Raw genomic sequence first — 21,089 nt, forward strand, 5'->3', positions numbered from 1 at the left:
TGATGATTTAACTTCACTGTTCTACTGCTTTTGTTCACGCGCGTCACAATGGATTCATTACCTTCGTCGTACCGGCTGCTCGCAGCTCTGCCAGCGCGGTTATGTTCACAACGACCTCTCCCCACACAACTACGAGCCGCACGACTCCCGCCGCGATGGCGATTCACCGGTCAACTGCGAAGCATCAGTCAAAGCGCTCCCATGATCGACCGCTCTAAATCGAAGCTTTTCAAAGATGCAGATGAAGCGGTCGCAGACGTACAACCGGGGTCCACAGTCTTGAGTGCGGGCTTTGGATTATGCGGTGTTGCAGACACGCTCATCGGAGCGATGAAGAAGCGCGGCTCGCAGTCGCTACACTCCTTGACAGCCGTCTCCAACAATGCTGGAATTGAGGACGTAGGAGGCTTAGCGCTACTTACAAAAAGTGGACAAGTCAAGAAGCTCATCATAAGCTTTCTGGGAAACAACAAGGCATTGGAGAAGCAATATTTGGGCGGTGATATCGAGATTGAGCTTTGTCCACAGGGTACGCTTGCGGAGAGGATAAGAGCTGGCGGTGCGGGCATCCCAGCATTTTACACGCCCACCGCTGTCAACACGTTACTACAAGATGGAGAGATCCCCGCAAAGTTTGATAAGGACGGAAAGGCTGTTGGCTTCGGTCAGAAGAGGGAGGTCAGAGAGTTCAATGGCAAGAAGTTCCTCATGGAGACTGCTTTGACCGGCGACGTTGCGATAATTCGAGCGCACAAGGCCGACGAGGCCGGCAACTGTGTCTTCAGGTAAGATTCCATTCTCTCTGGTGCTTCGAGCATCGTTTCTGACAACGACTGTAGATATACCACCAAAGCCTTCGGTCCCATCATGGCCAAAGCGGCCCGCCTCACCATTGTCGAAGCCGAAGAGATCGTCCCAATCGGTACCTTTGACGCGAACGACATCGACCTCCCCGGCATCTTCGTCGACCGCATCGTTCCATCCACAGCTCCCAAGAACGTCGAGATCAAGAAGCTCCGGAAACCTGCGGCCTCCTCAGATGCATCATCCAAGAACGAGGCTGCAGAGCGTCGCGACCGAATCGCGCGCCGAGCAGCGAAGGAGCTGAAGCAAGGATACTACGTCAACTTGGGTGTCGGCATTCCAACGGCAGCAGCGTCTTTCGTGCCTGACGGTGTGAAGGTGTGGCTACAATCCGAGAACGGTATCCTGGGCATGGGTCCCTACCCGACCGAAGAGGAGCTCGACCCAGATATCATCAACGCCGGTAAGGAGACAGTCACACTCCTGCCTGGCGCCTCAACATTCGACTCTGCAGAGTCATTCGGCATGATCCGTGGAGGTCACGTCGATGTCTCTATCCTAGGCGCTCTCCAAGTCAGCGCCTCTGGTGACCTAGCAAACTACATGGTACCCGGAAAGGTATTCAAGGGCATGGGCGGCGCAATGGATCTCGTCAGCAACCCAGAAGCTACCAAGGTAGTGGTCGCTACTGAGCACGTCGCAAAGGACGGATCAAGCAAGATTGTTCAGGAATGCAAGCTGCCGTTGACGGGAGCCAAGTGCGTCAGCACTATCATTACAGACATGTGTGTATTTGAGGTCAACCGGAAGCGTGGTACTTTGACGCTTACCGAGACTGCGCCTGGTGTGAGCGTCGAGGATGTCAAGGCAAAGACAGATGCTAGCTTTGAGGTTGCGCCTGATCTTAAGACCATGGAGTAGACATTTTGTGTAGTTTTGGCGTAGCATACCCAAGTGATGATCGTTGTCAATTTCCATATACAGCCTATCTTGCGTCGTGATGCAATTGTGAGGAAACGCGAACCATACGACAAAGCTAAAAGAATTGACCGTTTTACGCGTCATTTTGATCGTTGCAGGCAGTTTGATCATCCAACAGATGTCTCATGACCCAAACAGAAAAACAAAGCATCGCGATCGCGATAGCCAGATCGTCGGTTACCCAAAGTACAAGCTTGGTTCTTTTGGTCGCTTCCGATAACAGCGCATGCATCGCTGCACGCGCAATTTCCAAAACAGGACGTTGCGATAACAGAAAAGAAGCTTCAGACTATATTTCCATCGCACCTGGGCATGCAACAAAACCGTTGACGATCTCCCACGAGAGCGGTGCCTGGGAGGTATCGTCGAGTTGGCATACCGAATTTCGGGGGCAGCCAAGCTGTCCAAGTGGGCGGCTGAAAGGCTTCGCACTGCTTGGTCCACGCACCATCCAGCACCTGGGCACAACGAAAAGCTTGGTACCGCCGATCCGCGATCAGCCCTCCACACGCGCATTCATCAACAAACCACAAAACCCGCCATGTCATACCTACATGGCTACACTCATCCGAGCTGCTATCCGCGACTCCTCTCTTATCTAATCCACGTCGGATTACAAAAGCCTTCGGAAACAGAACAACATCCGCAGCTCGTACAGCTAACGCCCGAGTCAGTAACGCTGATGTCAAGCCTGCCGATCGCTTGTCTGCCTTAAGAGCGCTATGCATGGTTTGGCATGGTTCAAGCATAAGCTTGGTGCAGTCGGGGTAGCCCTTCACTCGTCGGCAGCACAACTCCGCCAATCGCACGACAGATAATCCCGATTGTGCCGCAACCCTTGCGCCCGCCCCCATGGGGTCAGCATGGGTAGCGCCGTTTTTGGGCAGTTCGGGGGGCGGCGGTGGTTGCGGTGTACATGGCGCTACCGGGAGCCCGTTGAGGAGGGAGGGGGAATAAGTAAGCTCGTCGGTCGCGCACTCGGGGTTTCTTGTCAACGCTTTTCTTGAGCTGCGTTCCAGATTCTGTTTTCTCTGCTTGTACCAATTGGGGTTTCTGAGGTTGTTCAATATGAGCCTGGATAAGATGCACGATGAGAAATTCGAGAATGGGAGTGGGAGTGAGCGGTTGGAGGCGGGGTTTGGTGGGGATGGGAAAGCAGCGAAGACGCTGTTGTTTAAGATGGATGTCCGGTATGTTTAACTTCCCCGAGCTACTACATTCATTTAGAAGCATGGCGCTGACAGGCACAGCATCCTACCCGTTCTCGCCCTCCTCTTCCTGTGCTCCTTCATCGACCGTACGAATGTAGGCAACGCGAAGATCTTGGGTCTGGAGAAGGACATCAACATCAACGACCACCAATACTCAATCGGCCTGTGCGTCTTCTACGCCACGTACATCGCCAGTGAGCTCCCGTCGAACCTAGTGCTCAAGAAGATGTCGCCTAAGATCTGGCTGCCACTCTTGACGGCGGTGTGGGGGATCCTGACAATGTGCCTTGGTTTCGTCACCAACTTCGCGTCATTCGTTACCGTTCGCGCACTGCTTGGTTGTGCTGAGGGTGGCTTGTTGCCGGGCATGGTACTCTACCTTACTGGCTTCTACCGCAGACAAGAGTTGGCTTTGCGCATCGGTATATTCTATACAGCAGCGTCCCTATCGGGTGCTTTCGGTGGTCTGCTGGCCCGTGGACTCAACGCGATCGGACCTGCTGGAGGTCTTGAAGGGTAAGAGACAGCCCCCCGCTTCCAACGACAACACATGACTAACTGTACAAATAGTTGGCGGTGGATCTTCATTGTGGAGGGCCTCCTGACCGTACTCGTCGGCGTATGCTCCGCGCTCTTCCTACCCAACTCCATCGAATCAGCCAAATTCCTCACCCCCGACGAAAAGGAGCACGCTCGGTTCCGGCTCGGCGAGCAAAGCGCATCCCACGAGCGATTCGACTGGGCAGAAGTCAAGCGCGGAGTATTCAACGTCCAAGTCTGGCTCACTGCATTGGCATACTTCGCCATCTTGAGCGGACTGTACAGCTTCGGTCTCTTCCTCCCTACCATCATCAACAACGGCTTCGCCAAGGACCCCAACGAGGCACAGCTCTGGACCGTAATCCCTTACGCCGTGGCATCAGTCTTTACTGTAGCAGTCGCTCTCCTATCCGATCGTCTTGCCCTACGTGGCCCCATCATGCTATGTACCCTACCCGTTGCCATCATCGGCTACGGCGTCATCAGCTCATCCACCAACCCCAAAGTCCAATACGGCATGACTTTCCTCATGGCAACCGGCATGTACGCAACTGTACCGTGCATCCTCTCTTGGAACAGCAACAACTCCGCTGGCCACTACAAGCGCGCGACAACCTCTGCCTTGCAGCTCGCGATTGCGAATGCAGGTGGGTTTGTGGCCAGCTTCGTGTATCCGAAGAGCGAAAAGGAGAATCATTTTCACAAGAGTCATAGCATCATGTTGGGACTGCTTTGCGCGGCTTGGGTTCTGTAAGTTGATGAGATCTGACCTTTGGTTGAGACTCTTTACTAACGTGTCGATAGGATTGCTGCGAATGTTTTGTGGGTGCGGAAGATCAACAAGGATAAGGCGAGTGGGAAGTATGCTGAGTTTGAGGGCAGAGGCGATGACCGTGACCCGGATTTCATCATGGTTATGTAGATTCATAGTCTATTCAGAGCAAGACCATGGACAGTGTACTCCAGCCTACCCCGTTCCCATCAAGCGTGAGACAACTCAATCCTCCACGTCATCACCAACCTTGACCGACTTCCTCTTCTGCTCCTCATCCCGCTCATTCTCCAACTTCTCCTCATCGACCTGCTTCAGATCCTCCTGTTCCTTCTCCCAGCTCAACAGCCATTTGCACTTGGAGTCGTCAGGAGCCAGATACAAAGGACGCGTAACAGCCAGCCGCCAATAACCCATACTCCTATCACTAATGTTGATCTGCGGGTCTTCGAATGTGCGTTCGAGCGCATCAAAGAAGGTTGTGCACTCAGTCTGTAGGCCTAGAACGCGGAGACACCGGAGGATACGCGTGATGCGAAGATGATTGTGGTCGAACCTGATGGCCCAGTTGGCGAACTTCTTGCGATAATCTGGTGTGCGGACGATGTGGTATGGAAGGGGGTTTGATGCAGAGACATTGGTGTGGGAGCCTGGTGGGAAAGAGGCTGTTTCAGACGATTCGCCTTGTTTCGACTCCGCTTCTGACTTGTTGGATACCATGAAGCCGTAGAAGCTGAGCATGCGCTCGAAGCTTCGTCGTAGGTTCTGCCGTAGCTCACTTCGCGAACGGAATGCTTGCATCACTTCGAGGTTGACGACTGGAGCCTGTTGATGGTTAATATGCTGCCCACGTGATTGAAGATATCGTTGCATTGTCGGTGTACCCTGGAGGTATCCGCGAAGCTGTGCCTAGATATATGTTGATTTCAACTATAGCGAATACCTCCCGGGTACGACATCAGTAAATGGGAAGGCTTACTTCACTGTTGTATGGAGAACCCTCTGGAAGCGGAAAGAGCATCTGAACATAGTTATGGGACGCTTCCAGTCTGCTGTCTGACCATGCCAGTATCTCATCGAGTTGCCGACCGAGGGCGTCCTTGGCGCGTACATCGGGGTCGTAGAAGCGGACGATGAGTTGGCTCTTGCCAGCGGTCGCAGTTTGGTCAGCCTTTGAGGCGTCTGACAGGACCATTTTAGTGCGCTTGTTAGATACTGTAGAAGTTGAATATCGATGTCGCAAACAATGTATAAGTTATGGGTGAGAGGTCAGAAGTACGCAGGTAAGGCTGCACCCTCACACATTGTATCTAGGTAGAGTGCGCCTTCCCTGGTCTGGGCTAGCTCCATCGCGCCTTCAGGGCTTTCCCTCCCCGCCAAAACGAGATCGCATGACTGCTACAACTGGGTGAAAGAAACATGGTGCACGAATTCTGAAGTCGGAAAGTTACGTTGTTATTGGATGATCTTGTCTACCTATTCAATCCTGATGTAGGCTGCAGAGACCTGTTTAGATTCCGCCGCGGCTGTCGCAACAGCGACGATCTTTCCGCAAATGTCCGCATGCATCCTAGAGACACTACATACTACCTGCCCAGGTGGGTAGCCGCGGGTGGTATCGCGCTAATGTTACCGCGATTGTCGTCGTCCTTCGTTCACACTCCGGCGACGTGTCTTCGCCCCATTGAAGCCCTGGAGTCCGCGGGATGAAAGCTGAACGCTGACGTCATCCGCGCAGATTGTTGAACAGCGCCGCTTCCAGGCCCCCTTCACCACCCGTGCGCCGTACTTGGACGCTTGGTAGCCAGCGCAAACGCAGGGTACATGATAGACAAACCTGCTCAGCCCCTACCAACGCAGGATTATTCACGCGCTATCAGCGATAATGTTTTCCTTAAATCTGACTATGGCACTGGCGAAGGCTCTGCTTGCTCAACCAAACTCCTCTGCTACCCACAACAATTTGGAAGCAACTCTCTTTGATTTAGGACATATATCTTGATACTCACAATGAGCTCTGAAGGTGTGTGTTGATGGTATTTCATTCCGCAGTTCAAATCTAACAACGTTATAGAACAGAAGCCGACACCAGAGAATGAAACCCTATTCCAGGGTTTCGAATGGAACGTCCCGGATGATCACAAGCACTGGCGGCGCCTTGCCGAGGAGCTTCCTAAGCTAAAAGCCATCGGTATTACCAACATATGGCTACCCCCTGGCTGTAAAGGTGCCAACCCTCAGGGCGTCGGCTACGACATCTACGACCTGTACGACCTCGGCGAATTTGAACAGAAGGGTCAAAAGGGAACCAAATGGGGAACCAAAGAAGAGCTACTCGAACTTACGAAGGTCGCCAAGGAGCATAGCGTGGGTCTATACTGGGATGCCGTATTGAACCACAAGGCTGGAGCCGACCAGACGGAGAAGTGCCGTGTTGTTGAAGTTGACGAAAATGATCGCACTAAGGAGGTTTCTGATGCCTTCGAAATCGAGGGATGGCTGGGCTTCGATTTTTCGGGTCGAGGCGAGCAGTACTCCAAGATGAAATACCACTGGGAGCATTTCTCAGGTACCGACTGGGACCAAGCCACCGAGAAGAAAGCCATCTATAAAATCCTAGGTGACAACAAAGGCTGGTCGCAATCCGTGGACGATGAGCAAGGCAACGCGGACTACATGATGTTCGCCGACATTGACTACTCTCACCCTGAGGTTCAAGAAGATGTCAAGAACTGGGGCGTGTGGATCACTAAAGAGCTTGGCTTGAAGGGCTTCCGGCTCGACGCTGTGCAGCATTTCTCCTCAAGATTTACCAATGAATGGATCAAGAACTTGCGCAAACAGTGTGGAGACGACATCTTCGTGGTCGGCGAGTTCTGGTCGGGAGATGTGAAAGAGATGAGCGATTGGCTCGACGATATGAACCACGAGTTCGCTCTTTACGACTCGCCTCTCTTGAACAACTTCGGGTCCATCTCGACAAGCGAATCGGCGGACCTGAGGAAGGTCTACGATAATACACTCGTTCAAATGCGTCCTACCGATGCTGTTACGGTCGTTACAAACCACGACACACAACCTGGGCAGGTGATGGAGACCAAGATCGAGGGCTTCTTCAAGCCTCTCGCCTATGCTCTCATTCTACTGAGGCAGGAAGGCTACCCATGCCCATTCTACGGCGATCTTTATGGTCTCTCAGAGCCGCATGAGACGCCTGCTTCATGTGGTGGAAAGCTCGCTGATCTCATTCTCGCACGAAAACTCTTCGCGTACGGAACACAGGAGGACTACTTCAACGAAGCCAACTGCATCGGGTTTGTGCGTCGTGGAACATGGGACAAGAAAGCGGGTCTGGCGTGTGTGATGAGCAACGCGGGACCGGGTCAGATCAAGATGGCCGTTGGCGAGATGCATGCCGGTGAGAAGTGGACTGACATCCTTGGGTGGGAGGAGAGTGAGGTCGAGATAGACAGCGAAGGTTATGGACTGTTCAACTGCCCAGGCACCAGTGTCGCGGTTTGGGTACGAAGCGATGCTGAAGGGCGGGACCAATTTCCTACAAACTTCGATGCGAACGTATACCACAAAGATTAGATAGGCGACATCTTGTTGTAGAATGCGACAGGGAGAACTGCGAACACCCTGAGTGTGTATCGCCTCTCTGAAGGATTGAATACTGCGCCTGACAGACTGGCGGTGTGGACCTTATCAAGCCTCAAACTGCTTGCTTTTCTCTTATCAAGACCCTGTGCGCCGCAATCCAAGGGTTGCAACTCATGGAACCTGCGGGAAGATGGTTGGGGAGATCGGCGATGAACCTTCCGCTTCGGGACCAGCGCGGAACCAATCAATCGCGACAACGCCGACCATTTTAGACGTTTCGCGGCGTTTCTCTAGTAAGCGAGCATGCAGCGTACCCGCCGACAGTGTATACTCGATTCTCATGGTTGCAGGAGCGTCTATTGACGTCTACACAACATAGCCAACGGCTCCGTGATGCCGGAATCTGTTGCATGTGACATGTGACCCCCGCGATCGCTATGTCTAGATCGTGGGTCTCGTGTCAGGGCACGCGCATCAATTTAACTCCGCTCCTCCGCTTTTCTAGCTTCTGTCGCCCTCGACGAGCCGAACTCTCACAGCCCCTTTGATTCTTTTCTTCAGACGTCTACTCTGCCCTGCGTTTCTAACGACGAGCACCTCGCTGCAGACTTCCCATGTCGCTGATTCAGCATGTTACACAGCAAGAGGGCACTGATCGCGAGGAGGCGTTGGTAGATTTGTTCTTACCGCCTGTCGACCGCCAGATTAGCCGACAGGATGCTGCGGAACGTCGGCTTTCTCTTGAGAGCGCCATCTCGGGAGCTGGCTTCTTGAGCGCACAAGGAAAGAGCGTTAGGAGAGTTATCAGTTACGACATAATACCCAAGCCGGAGGAGCTCGCACCGGGCGAGGAACCTGGAGGCTTGACGCCATACAAGGTGCCGACGGGCAAGCGTATCGGTAAGTTTGGCTGCATCGCATTCGCGTTCTGACCACTAACATGCGATTATAGCACAGGTTATCGTAACGGTTCTTGCGTGTTGGTTCGCTAGCGGCATCGTTTTCGGTTTTGCAGCTTTGAAGCCAATTCTTATCAAGGAAGGCGTTTTCAGCAATCTGTGCACACCCGAAGAGGTGGATGCCAACGTTGAAGTTTGCTTCGAGCAAGATCTCAGGTTGAACTTCTTTTTTTCTTTGGCATCGACTACGGCGAATGTTTCTGCTCTCCCCGTCGGTACCCTGCTCGATCGCTATGGGCCCAAGCTTTGCTTCCTTTCCGGTTCTTTCTGTCTCGCGCTTGGAAGTATCCTAATGAGTCTCGCGTTTCAGATCGAGCATTTTGACGGATATACAATCGGAAACTTCTTCCTTGCCCTTGGAGGCACATTTGTCTTCCTGCCCTCTTTCCAGATTGCTAACGCCTTCCCCAAGTATGCGGGTAGCATCGTTGCGCTCGTTACTGGTGCATTCGACGCTTCAGCAGCAGTCTTTCTCTTCTACAGGCTCATGTACGATGCTAGCGACAGGGCGTTCAAGCCACAAACTTTCTTCCTGGCCTATCTCATCGTTCCAGCAGCCATTGCTATCGCGCAGCTTACCTTCTTACCGACCGAGAACTACAAGACTGAGGCACAACTAGAAATGAAGCTTCAGAGAGCCGAAGACGCTATGCGAGACGTCCATTCTTCGGATGATGAGCTACCCGATAACGAGATCTGGAAGCGAAGGAAGGCCCGTAGCTCGCGACGCAAGGAGAGACAGAGCAGACTTGATGAGCTGATCGGAAATGAGGCGGCTCGTAAGATCCGGGAAGAGAAGGCTGAGCAGAGATTGGAAAACTCCGGTGTCTGGGGAGCACTGCACAACAAGTCTGCCAAAGACCAGATGCTGACGCCCTGGTTTATATTGCTCACTATTCTGACCGTGATCCAGATGGTGCGAATGAACTTCTTCAGTTAGTAAATACCCCCAGTAAGCTTGAACATTGCTAACGTTTCGCAGTTGCTACTATCCGCGAACAGTATACATACATGCTTGGATCAGTCAAGCTCGCAGAAAAGGTCAACGACTTCTTCGACGTTGCTCTACCCGTCGCTGGAGTTGTCGCAACTCCCTTCTTAGGCGCACTGCTCGATAACGTCAGCACACCTGGCGTACTCTCCCTCCTCGTTGTCATCATCGCCGCTATCGGAGTCGTCGGCTCTATCTCCACTCTGTGGGCTGGATATGTCAACGTTCTTCTATTTGTCTTCTTGCGCCCGCTTTACTATTCCGCCATGTCTGACTACGCGACCAAGGTCTTTGGTTTCGCTACGTTTGGACGAGTCTACGGGACCATCATCTGCGTGTCCGGCCTGTTCAACTTGTCGCAGACTGCAATTGACGCCTTGACGAAGGGCTTGTGGCACGGCAACCCAGTCCCGATCAACATCATTCTGGCTGCTTTGGCGTTTGTCGTAGGCACGGCACTCGTTATCTATGTTTCGGTACAGGTTTACCGTATGAGGAAGAAGCTTGACGAGGAAGACGCCATTACCGTGACGAACACCGAAGTAGGTTCCATCATGGAAAGCCTGCTCGAAGAGGACGAGCCGAGGTCCTATGGCACAGTCAACCGCCAGCGACAGCCATGGGAGGTTTGATACGATGGCGCGAAACTCTATTTATTCTTACCTCCGACATTTCCAGACCAGTTCGACGATATTCCCTCGCCGCTTTCATTACGAGTACGATTCAAATACGGCCGTCATTGAATCACGCTTCCTATACTAATTGGTCTCCTTCCTAACGTAATTAAAAGTTGTCATATTCTGTACGAGCGGGCGTTCATGTTCATCGCGTTATACTGCAGACTGTCATCAGCCGAGCGTCTTTATCAATAATAGTCATCGTCAAGCGAGCGTTATGGGTACGGGTTTTCGGGTCATGTTACATTTCATTATGTTTACGGCGCCAGATTGCAAGTCCATGTAGACTAGATTGCGATTTGTAGAAATTGTTCTGTGTTTCTGGTATCCATTGTCATCGTCTGTTATTGTTTGTTCTAGTTCAAATCAGATCCAAAATCCATGCAATTTATCTTTGCGTCAAGGCTGCAGATACAGGCTGTCAAGACCTCGATACCACTTGCCCAGGTGAGCAAGGCAGTGACGCTAAAATTACGCCCCTCTTGGCGCTGGTGTGGGGCTCTGCGGCCCAGCCCCCATTCTCGAGCTTTCGGTTACCGAACCCCTCACAGATCGTACGACACTTTCCATCCACCACGAGCAGGGAGGGCCGATATCGCTGCCTGAGAACGACCACCACTAATTCTAGAACCGTTACATTCGCTTGGTAAACTTGGTACCTGCGGCCGTTGTCTCGGAGCCATGGGCATGCTTTGCCTTATGACGCGTTGCGGTGGTACATCGTCTGCCTAAGCTGACATCCTCGCCGCATGCTGGGGCCTACGTCCACCGTTGTGCTGGAACAGTCGACTTGACAAGTGGTTTCAAAGTGGACCTCTGGCGCAGGTACCAAGGTATACTGCTGACGTCTCGTGGAGAGGGTTCACCTTGACTGTGCTGCAATGTCCGTCGGCCGGCCACCTGGACTTCCCAGCTGGCACACCGGTGGCTCTCGAAGCATGACAGAGACTTATTCACCCAAAACATGCAGCTGTCTGGCGTCTGGCGCGCTTTTTTAGGAGCTTCTCGTTCTCGGAAATACCCAAGGCGCATTCAATAGACGTTACTATCTGTAAGAAGAGTTGGGATGCTGGAAACGGACAAAGACGAAAGGTAGCCTGACACAATGGAGTCCTCCATGTCCTGGGAGAGGAAAAGCCTCAGCACAGCCGAGTGAGCCCCCATCTCTAAGCTCAGCATGCATCGCGAAACTCGTACTCTGTCGTCATGGCATCTGTATCCTCATGGCGTTTTAGAGCCCTCGACCCAACTCGAAACCTCAACCAGACACATGATCAACGTCGAAAGTGTCGTTTGCGTTGATGACAAGTATCTTTCTGCATGTCATCGTCATGGCCGTGTTCACGGTCTTCGCCTGGGGCCATCTTTACAACCCCAAACCCGCGCCACAGCCTGCCATTGCAGATTTGGGGCCGATGGAGAGCGACCATGCAGTACGCCTCCCTCAGTTCGTTGCGCAACACGCAGTCGAGATGGAGAGAGCTGCTGACATTCTTAGACATCGAAAGGAGGCGTGGGAAACGATCAAGGGTCGATGTTACATGTTGACAGCTCCTGACATTTGTTCTACCCAGCTGCTTGGATATGATCGGTCCTGAAAACATATATGTATGGCAGTCAATCTACTTGTATTGCCCCAAGCACTTTCAACGCATCATTATTTCCTCTTCTTACATCTCCTCCTGAACACTAGGCCAACCTGAAACCATTGCCGAAGCTCGCATTCCATCATGGGTATCCGGTTTTCCCAGTGGGTTGCTCCGTCCATTGTACTTCACAGTACCCTCACATCTGCTCTCGTCGTACCTAGAGCCGCGTACAGCGGAAATGGCGAGCCTTATGGCACTGGATACATCCATCCGACCACCATAGCCGCATCATCTTCTATGGCTTCTCAGGCCTCATCCCTTGGTACGTCCTGCGTTACTTCCGGGACCATAACCATAACGCTATCAGGTTCGAGCATTGTGCCACCGGCTTCGATAATTGGCACCTATCCTGTCGTGAGCGGCCCTACCATCACTGGTGAGAACAAAGCAGATTCAAGTTGACGCGCAACATCTAATACTACTGCAGGTTATCCTTCAGGTCCTTCCCCGAGCTCGGTTGTATCGAGTATCACTGTGGAGTATCCTGCCGAATCATCCGTACCACCTCCTGAGAATCCAGCGACTTCAGACTATCCTGCTGTCACTCCTACTTCGAATGTCGCTTCATCTGCTGGCGGCGGATATGGCCCTTCCCCTGCGCCTGTCTCGCCCCACCTAAGTAAGCTTACGAGCAGTGCGATTTCGGAGAGCACCGCAACTCCAAGTAACTACAGTATGTCTTTCAATCCCATCACTTCTCGCGCGTTCTACTATGTATACGCCAGAAAGAGATTGTTGGAACACAGATAACTAAACTTGTGATAGATACGCCCTTGCCGTATGCGACCAACCCCGCGACAGCATCAGTAGCTCCCTATCCTATTACATCTCTCCAGGGGGCACATGTATCACACAGTGCAGGCCCAGTTGGCACTTCACCAACTCTCCACGTACCGATTCCGACAGGAAACGTTACATCGAAGCCTCCTCATGGAACAGGGTATCCGACTTCGAGCACCGTACTGCCGTATCCGGAAGAAACCGATACGTACCTATCGCAACGGTCCGCCACATCTTCTGCATTAGGTTTGTTGACTGAAACATCACGAAGTCGCATCAGTATGTGCCGCTGACTTTGTATAGCTACTCCTGATTATCCAACGCCATCCCCAGCTCTTCCCGTCTCCTCGGCACAATCTTCAGCCTCTCCTGACTATCCGGCATCGCCTCCGGTCCCTCCCGTGTCTTCAGCATCATCGTCAAGCTCTCCTGTTTATTCGGCATCAGAGCAGGTTCCTCCTGTCTATTCGCCAACACCGACCCTTCCCGTCTCGTCACTCTCCTCAGCGTACTCTGTTTCGCCGCCATCGTCTTCTTCCCCTCCCATGCACCCGGAATCCTCCTCAGCCCTCCCAGACTACCCGGCATCGCCTTCGGGTCATCCCACCCCTTCGGAGTCACCTTCTGTCCCTCCTGTTTATTCGGCATCAGCAACGGTCTCTCCTGGCTCTTCGACGGCATCGCCGGCCTACCCTGTCTCGCCAACATCGTCAGCAGTTCCAGACTATTCGCCATCGGCACCGGTCCCTCCCACCTCGCAGACATCATCTCTGGCCTACCCTGTTTCGCCGCCGTCATCTTCAGTCCCTCCGATGTCTGAGACGCCATCATCAGCCCTTCCCATCTCCTCGACGCTCTCTTCAGCCTACCCTGTTGCGCCTACATCGTCTTCAGTCGCTCCCGCATATCCAGCGTCGTCTTCGGTCGCTCCCGCGTATCCAGCTTCATCTTCGGCTCCTGCAGGCTATCCCACGGTTTCTTCAGGTTCCCCTCTTGAGCCAACGCCATCTTCAACTTCACTCGTAGCACCTACTCCAATTGTCAGTTCTACGCCAAGCGTATACGTCCCAGCCACCTCTCTTCCGCCAGTGTCAGGCAGCATGACTACGATGTACTCCGCAGTTCAGCCTGTAGCTACTGATTACCCGGCATCGTCTGGGGTACCTGCTTCCGAGATCTCTACGGGTACTGAGCAGCCCGGTATTTATTCCTCTTCATTCTTATTGTCGAATCTCAAATGCTTACTCCACACTAGATTACCCAGCGGCACCTACTACCATGATCACCAGCGCTATTGCGTCCTACGCGACCCCGGACATGTATGGCACGCCTGCTCAACAGACAGGAGGATATGCAGCGTTCGCTGGAGTTGGTACCTGAGTGTTCTGGAGATGAAACTGGTGACTCTGTCCCATGGACTGAAATTGGTGATGCAGCAGCAAACGCTAGGGTTGGCCTGTACTCGTACGCCTGTATCAATTTCCTTTGTTCCACGTGTTGACATTTGGGTAATGTTTTGGGTTTTGGAGTTTGCCCTGGTATCTAGAAAACCTACTGAATCCACTCGTTTACCAAGCGATGCACGATCATAAAAGTAACTTTTTTTCGAAAGCTGCGTAGCCGTTTCTGATTGACAGGGTACAATCCCGGCTTGTCGGATTGCTCAGAGAACATGACGTGGGGTTCGCGGATCAATAGTCCGTGCGTCTTCGCGTTGCTATGGCAGGGAAGTAGCGTCGCGTGGGCGGCTAGTGCTGTTTACCGCTCACCGTCTGAGCTCGCACCACCACATATTACATAGACGTGCTGCACAACTTCCCTAGACTACCAAAGTTGAACAACCAAACTCATAGCAGGTGCTACCCTTCGACAACATACATAACCCCCCAAACCGTCAAGTTGGCGCGCCTCAAAGAATCCCCGGTCCAGATGGATCCGCCTCCGCCTCTGTCGCCAAACAAGGCACCCTTCTCGCCTGGGATGCCCATCTTTCCTGCCAGCCCCGACCGCGCTGCTGGCTCAAGATCTCCGTATGGCGACTCCAGGGGCTCATCGCCAGTCCTCTCGCCCTCGACACCCAACCTCCGCCCCCACTCACCCCTACGACACACCCACCGCCGAACCGATTCCGATGTTTCCGTCACAGCCCTCACCGGCATGTTCGAGAACCTCGAGGTTAAGGACCCACGGGAAGCATGCAAGCGCTTCAAGGAATTGCTCGACAAGGAGAGGATACGACACGCGGAAAAGTTGAACAAGATCGAGAAGGAACATGCCAAGAAGGAGCGCGACCATGAGTTGTCGTCGAGCCGTCGCGACGTGCGCATCGACGAGCTGAAGCACGAACTTGAGCAGACAAAGGAATCACTTGCAAACGCCGTTACCAAGGAAAGATTTGAGAAGAGAGTCCATGAGAGCAAAGCTGCCATTGACAAGTGGGCGAAGGCTTTCCAGGAGAACGAAGAGAGGTGGAAGAGTATGGACGCCAAATATGTAAGTACATCATGCTCTTCTACACAGTTCACCTATTAACATATTCCAGACGGAAGCAGCATCGCGAGCCAAGTCTTACGAGGGCAAATATCGACACTGCAAGACGGAGTACATAGCGGCCAACAACGAGAAGCTACGATGCTCCGCAATGATACCGCAGCTCCAGGCTAAGATTCAGAGCGTCCAGCGTAGCTTGCAGCGGGCCGAGTCAGATGTCAAGTTCAAGACCGATGAAGCCGCCAAGTACAAGAACGAGGTGTACAGCCTGCAGGTGGAGATTGAGAGCGTTAGCAACCGACTGAATGAAGAAGTGCAGACACTGAAAGAGAAGCTTGGTCTCGTCGAGGGCGAGCGTGACGCTCTTAAGACGAGCTTGAAAGAAGAGGAGGTTCTGCGCATCGCTGCGGAAGGCCAGATACCACTTCCATCGGCCGACTCGGAAGAGACCGATGAATTCGCATCACCTGTTCGATCACCACGCAAGCCACGCAACCTCGCGCGCGAGGACGACGACAAGGAAAACGTGTCGCCAAAGAAGAACGCAGTTGATCTGCGCTTCATTCAGCAGGAGCTGGCAGCAGAGAGACGTGCTCGTGAGCGCGCCGAGGAGCAGATCGACTTCATGAAGATGGAGTGCCAGTTCCAGTGCTGCTCTTGCCGCATCGCTGAGAACAGAGGAAAGCACTACGTCCACGATGACTCCCTCGAAGCCGAGATGCAGCGCATCAAGGTCTCGCTACCCATCTCTACGCCCCCAGCCAGCAACCACGGAGACGATGTCATGGAAGGTGTAGTGATCAAGCAAGAGTCTGTGGAGAACGAGCGTCCCATCACACCGCCTGAGGATGTTGTAGTCAAGACAGAGTCCGAGGAGCCCGAGACCGTTGTCGCCTTCTCTCCTGACACAGGAACCTTCCGCTCAGTGCCATCACCTATGAAGTCTCGTCCGTCAGCAGACATCGTCGCACATACAGAGCCATCACCTGTAGTCGAGATGACCGATGCACCAGCGCCCGACGCGGTCGCTCCTGCCAACATATCTTTGCCACAATCCCGTCCTGCATCGAGAGTCGACTTTGTTCTTCCTACCCGCAGGGAGAGCAAGGCTGTAGACATCAGCATCCACGAAGACGCCGTCGACGACGACAGCGAGGACGAGGACATGTCACCACCGACGCCCGACAGGGAGCCTACTGGGCCTACAACGCCCTACCTCACTCGCACTATTACTACAACAACTACCATCCCCCTCCACTTCTCCCCTGCCACTCCAGCGTTCAAGGCTGGCCGTGGGCCTATGACTCCTTCGACTGTAGCCCACGCTGCAGCGAATGCACAGACCCCTGTTCTGGGTGAACTGTCACTCAACAAGCTAGGCATCGACCGGGAAGCCGCACTCGCAGCGATCCGTGAGCGCAGAGGACGTGCTAGAAGCATGGCCGCTGGTCACGGAACGCCGATGAAGCAGATGGTCGAAGGTGTAAAGGACCGCAGAGACATTAGTGCGCCTGTGACTCGGGTACGAAGTGTATCACGGATACGAAGATGAGCGATCGGAGATGGACGTTGTGGAGGTGGCTGGTGATTGCCGTGCTGACTAGGGTGCAGCGAGAGTCGTGATACCATTGATTTCCTGTTGCGACTTTACCTTGCGCTTAGCGGCATTGCATGGCGTTGGAGGCTATTGCTGCATTTGAACTTTCCCGGCGTTGTCTGTCTGCATAGATGTTTTGCTCAAGCAACGACTGCGTTATATACCACAGTTTTGCTTCTTGCTAGTTCTTACGATATTGTAATTGAGTATTGACATGTTCAACTTTGTCTTGGGTTCCGTGCTGAAGATGATGTGCATGTGAATGGTTGTTCGTGCTTGTGACCAACGTCTTTTTTGAACACGAATTCATTTTTGTAAACGATACATTGGTTGGTTAGAGCGATTGACCATTTTCTTCGCGTGGTGTTCAAGAGACGAGATGGGCGGGCCCCGGCGTGCACACTTCCGCCAAGCCCCGCTAGCGCACGATTGGCGGTTCAAGCGAACGTCGAAATTGATCGCACTCGAACACCTGGATTATCTCTTGCGACAGCGACTACGAACTTCGACGCCCAACCCTCTTTCTCCCTTCCACACCGACAACCGCCATTATGTCTGACAACGGAGAAATCGAGGTCGAGAACCCCACTGGCATTGCCATCCTCCCCAAGGATGTCACCGACGAGCAGGGCAGCGTAAAGCTGTTCAACAAGGCAGGCTTATTACAACTCCCGCCCACACGCACAATACTGACTTTTCGCAGTGGTCCTACGAGGAGGTCGAGGTCCGCGACATCTCATTGACGTACGTTTCCCCCACGATAATGCGCCGCACACCCGTATAAAAGGACAATGGTGGCATTGGATACTTTGTATTACGCTGCGAGACCTTCGGCTAACTGAAGCCGCAGCGACTACATCCAGATCCGCTCGCCTGTCTACATCTCACACTCCGCCGGCCGATATGCCGTCAAGCGGTTCAGGAAGGCCCAGTGCCCCATCATTGAGCGTCTCACCAACTCGCTCATGATGAACGGCCGTAACAACGGAAAGAAGCTCATGGCTGTGCGCATCGTCGCTCACGCTTTCGAGATCGTACGTCTACAATCTGCCAGGTTTCGGAATCGCGAAGATGGCATAAAATGCGCGTCGGGAGACGGCTGACAATTGCAGATCCACATCATGACCGACCAGAACCCCATCCAGGTCGCCGTCGATGCCATCGTCAACTGCGGTCCCCGTGAAGACTCTACCCGTATCGGTTCCGCCGGTACCGTCCGTCGCCAGGCCGTCGATGTCTCTCCCCTCCGCCGTGTCAACCAGGGTATCTCCCTCCTCACCATCGGTGCCCGTGAGGCCTCTTTCCGCAACGTCAAGAGCATTGCCGAGTGCCTTGCTGAGGAGCTGATCAACGCTGCCAAGGGTAGCAGCAACTCGTACGCCATCAAGAAGAAGGATGAGCTCGAGCGTGTCGCCAAGTCCAACCGATAAAGGCGTGCGTTCTGTGTATGGGTGTGCATGGTGTCTCTGGGAGGAGTTCTTTCGAATGGCTGTTCTGGTCGTTTTTTGATCGGACAGGATGAGGAATCTTATGCATGGCATGGCTTTCCTAGGCGATTAAGACCTCTTTCATGGTTGCATGACAAAAATGGACAATACGATACCACGTTCAGATGAGCAGTTGCTGCGTGCGAGGTGATGTTGACGGCCACCGACAGGCGAGAGGAGGCCGGACCCGCTGTTGGAAGGCATCGTGTAGCTGTGAAATGCCAACTCATGTATAACAAACACAATGGCGGAAGTCGTGTAGACCTTCGATGAAATCCATTACAACTTCATTCATCTATGGGTATCTCATCTCTGCACTTTCTATGTACATGTCTATGCTGCCACCCGCCCTAGCACAGCCCTCTCTAATATGGCTCCAAACTCTTCGAAGCCGACTTTACCACTGTTCTTCTCTCCCAGCTGCTCAGCTTCAGCATAAGCTTTGGCCATGACCTCCTCATCGATCCTTACAAGCCAGTCGTGACCTGTAATCATGATGTGACCCCCTTCATTTTGGAGTTGCTGCATAAGCCCACTTGCGCGAATCAATCTCTCGACCCAAACCCTGTCTTTGCCCTCCGCGTACGCTGCGTCGACCAAATCCACGGCACCCCTCTCCTTCATTGTATTCCTTACAAAGGCGACACACCTCTCCCGTCGTGCGGCCTCCTTCTCGGCCTCCTTTTTTTCCTCAGCCTTCCTCTCCTCTCGCTCCTGTCTTGCGCGCTCGCGAATCTCTTCTTCGACAGCCGCTCGCCGAGCCTTTTCCGCTGCCGCAGTCGCCTCGCGCTCCTCACGGCCTTCTGCCTCTTGAAGACGCCGCATCTCAGCTTCTGAGCGTAGCCATTCGTTGTATGCGCGTTGCTGGTCTTTGCGAGCGAGCGATTTGGCTTTCTTGGTGCCGACTACGCGTTGGGTTGGTGGGGGCCGGTTCGCGTTTTGTGGTGGGGGGTTTGCGGGGCCGGGTGCGAAGGCATCGTCGGGTAGCTGGGCTTCTTGTGCTTGAGTATTTGGCTGGCGATGTTGTGGCTGAGGGACGTCTCCGAAGAGGGCTTGGAGCTGGTCTTGGTGCTGTGGTGGTGTAGGTGCCCGTGGCGGTCGCGCGGCTTCTACGCCATCGTCTTGGAGGACCAACCGCTCGTCTAATGGTGCTTGTTCACCTTCATCCCTCTGTCCGCCTTCTGGGATCCTGATTCCTTGCTCGACTGGGCGATTTGTGTCCTCGTTGTTCTCTCTTTGATCCGTACCCGCCTCCGCTGCTTGTCGTTGCGCATTGTACCATTCGCCGATTTGTGGGGCGAAATATAATGTTCCGCAAAGCACGGCTGTGTGTAGAAGGTCTTGCGACAGAGGTGTGCCAGATCGCGTGAAGGGAAGAAGGAGATTCAGAATCGTAAATGGAAGAGATAATATGGCTCCCATCGTGACGTTCGTGATCGTGTAATTGATGCTAAGGTTTACGCGTTGACGGAGGGTGCGAATTGATAAATCGAAGTGGGGGTTTCGCGCGAAGGCCGGCTGGTAGCGATTGGAAGCCGCTAGCGGTCCATGTAATTGGGGAGTGAGATCCGCGGTATAGTAAGGAGTTGATGCTTGTGCAATAACAGTAGTCGTCGTGGCGCTAGAAATGTGCTTCGGGCGAAAGACAATGTTAAGTCAAGTTGATGATGCAAGTTGCACGCCCGGCGTAGGGCTGAGCGCTAGTGTCGCGTTTGTGCTAGCGTACATCTTGAGCGATCATTCACATGCAACGAAGTGCTCCTGTCGTCAGCACGGCACGAGTCTTACAGACGTCTGCGCAATGACACTTTGATTGCGCGCTTCCATCGTATTTTCTGCCCTATTTGTACAGTATAGTCGCTCTGGCCATACCACCGACCGGAGGCCTGAACTTGAAGCTATCGAACGTCGCATTAGTTTGGAAAGAACCAAGGTACGAGAGAAATAATGCAGCAGATAGTGATTCCATGGGTAGAGGACCCAGTCAAGACTTGGGCGTTGGATGGAGGGCGCGTCTCCAATGATATCTAACCTTTTCTTGGAGGGCGCGCCTTACGGCCGATAGCAACAGACTCGGAGCCTTATTCGCCCTCCTCTCCACATTGTCAAGAGAGGGTAACCAATCGACGTTTTCAACCCCAGCCATGAGCTGTCCCAATCGTTCAGTCCCTCCGAGGGCACGGCTGCTGTGTAACATTGCTATGGGGAATAGACTGCGATACTACCACTTGACGATACGTGCGGAAGGCATGTCCCGATTGTCCACAGGTCTGGCCGTCCAACATGTGTGCGATGCAGGGGTCCGAATCGCTTTTATATCTCTGGACAGGCCCGAATTATGATTACTATACTCTTGTAGCTTTGGCTTCATTCAACAAGGCTTCAATCCACCCGACTCACCACATTCTTCTGTCGACGCTTGTCTGACTCGTACCATTGCCACTCTCCAAGCCATACGATTGGCCCATCTCTACCTCACACGACGTACATCTCTAGAATACGGCATATCAAGGCACCTTACTGCGGGGTCACCACATATTACGCGCCG

The 21,089-nt window shown here is 53.3% G+C and overlaps 8 protein-coding genes across 8 annotated transcripts; 6 read left to right on the top strand and 2 right to left on the bottom strand.

Annotated features, from left to right (window-relative positions):
- Nucleotides 1-48: 48 nt before the first annotated feature.
- Nucleotides 49-1,725, top strand: J4E84_000191 (uncharacterized protein; the record flags this gene model as incomplete). Its single annotated transcript, XM_049382834.1, has 2 exons — nt 49-785; nt 840-1,725. 2 exons carry the CDS (start codon nt 49-51, stop codon nt 1,723-1,725), a joined length of 1,623 nt encoding a protein of 540 aa, XP_049248352.1.
- Nucleotides 1,726-2,964: 1,239 nt separating this feature from the next.
- J4E84_000192 (uncharacterized protein) lies at nt 2,965-4,458 on the top strand (the record flags this gene model as incomplete). Its single annotated transcript, XM_049382835.1, has 4 exons — nt 2,965-2,975; nt 3,036-3,512; nt 3,567-4,286; nt 4,341-4,458. 4 exons carry the CDS (start codon nt 2,965-2,967, stop codon nt 4,456-4,458), a joined length of 1,326 nt encoding a protein of 441 aa, XP_049248353.1.
- Nucleotides 4,459-4,533: 75 nt separating this feature from the next.
- J4E84_000193 (uncharacterized protein) lies at nt 4,534-5,503 on the bottom strand (the record flags this gene model as incomplete). Its single annotated transcript, XM_049382836.1, has 2 exons — nt 4,534-5,133; nt 5,288-5,503. The coding sequence occupies 2 exons, from the start codon at nt 5,501-5,503 to the stop codon at nt 4,534-4,536; spliced, it is 816 nt and encodes a 271-aa protein (XP_049248354.1).
- Nucleotides 5,504-6,318: 815 nt separating this feature from the next.
- On the top strand, nt 6,319-7,902 carry J4E84_000194 (uncharacterized protein; the record flags this gene model as incomplete). Its single annotated transcript, XM_049382837.1, has 2 exons — nt 6,319-6,331; nt 6,383-7,902. 2 exons carry the CDS (start codon nt 6,319-6,321, stop codon nt 7,900-7,902), a joined length of 1,533 nt encoding a protein of 510 aa, XP_049248355.1.
- A 623-nt stretch (nt 7,903-8,525) lies between these two features.
- On the top strand, nt 8,526-10,493 carry J4E84_000195 (uncharacterized protein; the record flags this gene model as incomplete). The annotated part of the gene is made up of 3 exons (XM_049382838.1): nt 8,526-8,811; nt 8,864-9,805; nt 9,853-10,493. The coding sequence occupies 3 exons, from the start codon at nt 8,526-8,528 to the stop codon at nt 10,491-10,493; spliced, it is 1,869 nt and encodes a 622-aa protein (XP_049248356.1).
- Nucleotides 10,494-14,896: 4,403 nt separating this feature from the next.
- J4E84_000196 (uncharacterized protein) lies at nt 14,897-17,009 on the top strand (the record flags this gene model as incomplete). The annotated part of the gene is made up of 2 exons (XM_049382839.1): nt 14,897-15,460; nt 15,510-17,009. 2 exons carry the CDS (start codon nt 14,897-14,899, stop codon nt 17,007-17,009), a joined length of 2,064 nt encoding a protein of 687 aa, XP_049248357.1.
- Nucleotides 17,010-17,605: 596 nt separating this feature from the next.
- RPS5 (ribosomal protein S5) lies at nt 17,606-18,484 on the top strand (the record flags this gene model as incomplete). The annotated part of the gene is made up of 4 exons (XM_049382840.1): nt 17,606-17,689; nt 17,758-17,798; nt 17,905-18,088; nt 18,167-18,484. 4 exons carry the CDS (start codon nt 17,606-17,608, stop codon nt 18,482-18,484), a joined length of 627 nt encoding a protein of 208 aa, XP_049248358.1.
- A 390-nt stretch (nt 18,485-18,874) lies between these two features.
- On the bottom strand, nt 18,875-19,963 carry J4E84_000198 (uncharacterized protein; the record flags this gene model as incomplete). The annotated part of the gene is made up of 1 exon (XM_049382841.1): nt 18,875-19,963. One exon carries the CDS (start codon nt 19,961-19,963, stop codon nt 18,875-18,877), a length of 1,089 nt encoding a protein of 362 aa, XP_049248359.1.
- Nucleotides 19,964-21,089: the final 1,126 nt, after the last annotated feature.

This window comes from Alternaria hordeiaustralica (assembly GCF_023758085.1).
Source record: "Alternaria hordeiaustralica strain BMP 2776 chromosome Unknown scaffold_1, whole genome shotgun sequence".
Lineage (NCBI taxonomy): Eukaryota > Fungi > Ascomycota > Dothideomycetes > Pleosporales > Pleosporaceae > Alternaria > Alternaria hordeiaustralica.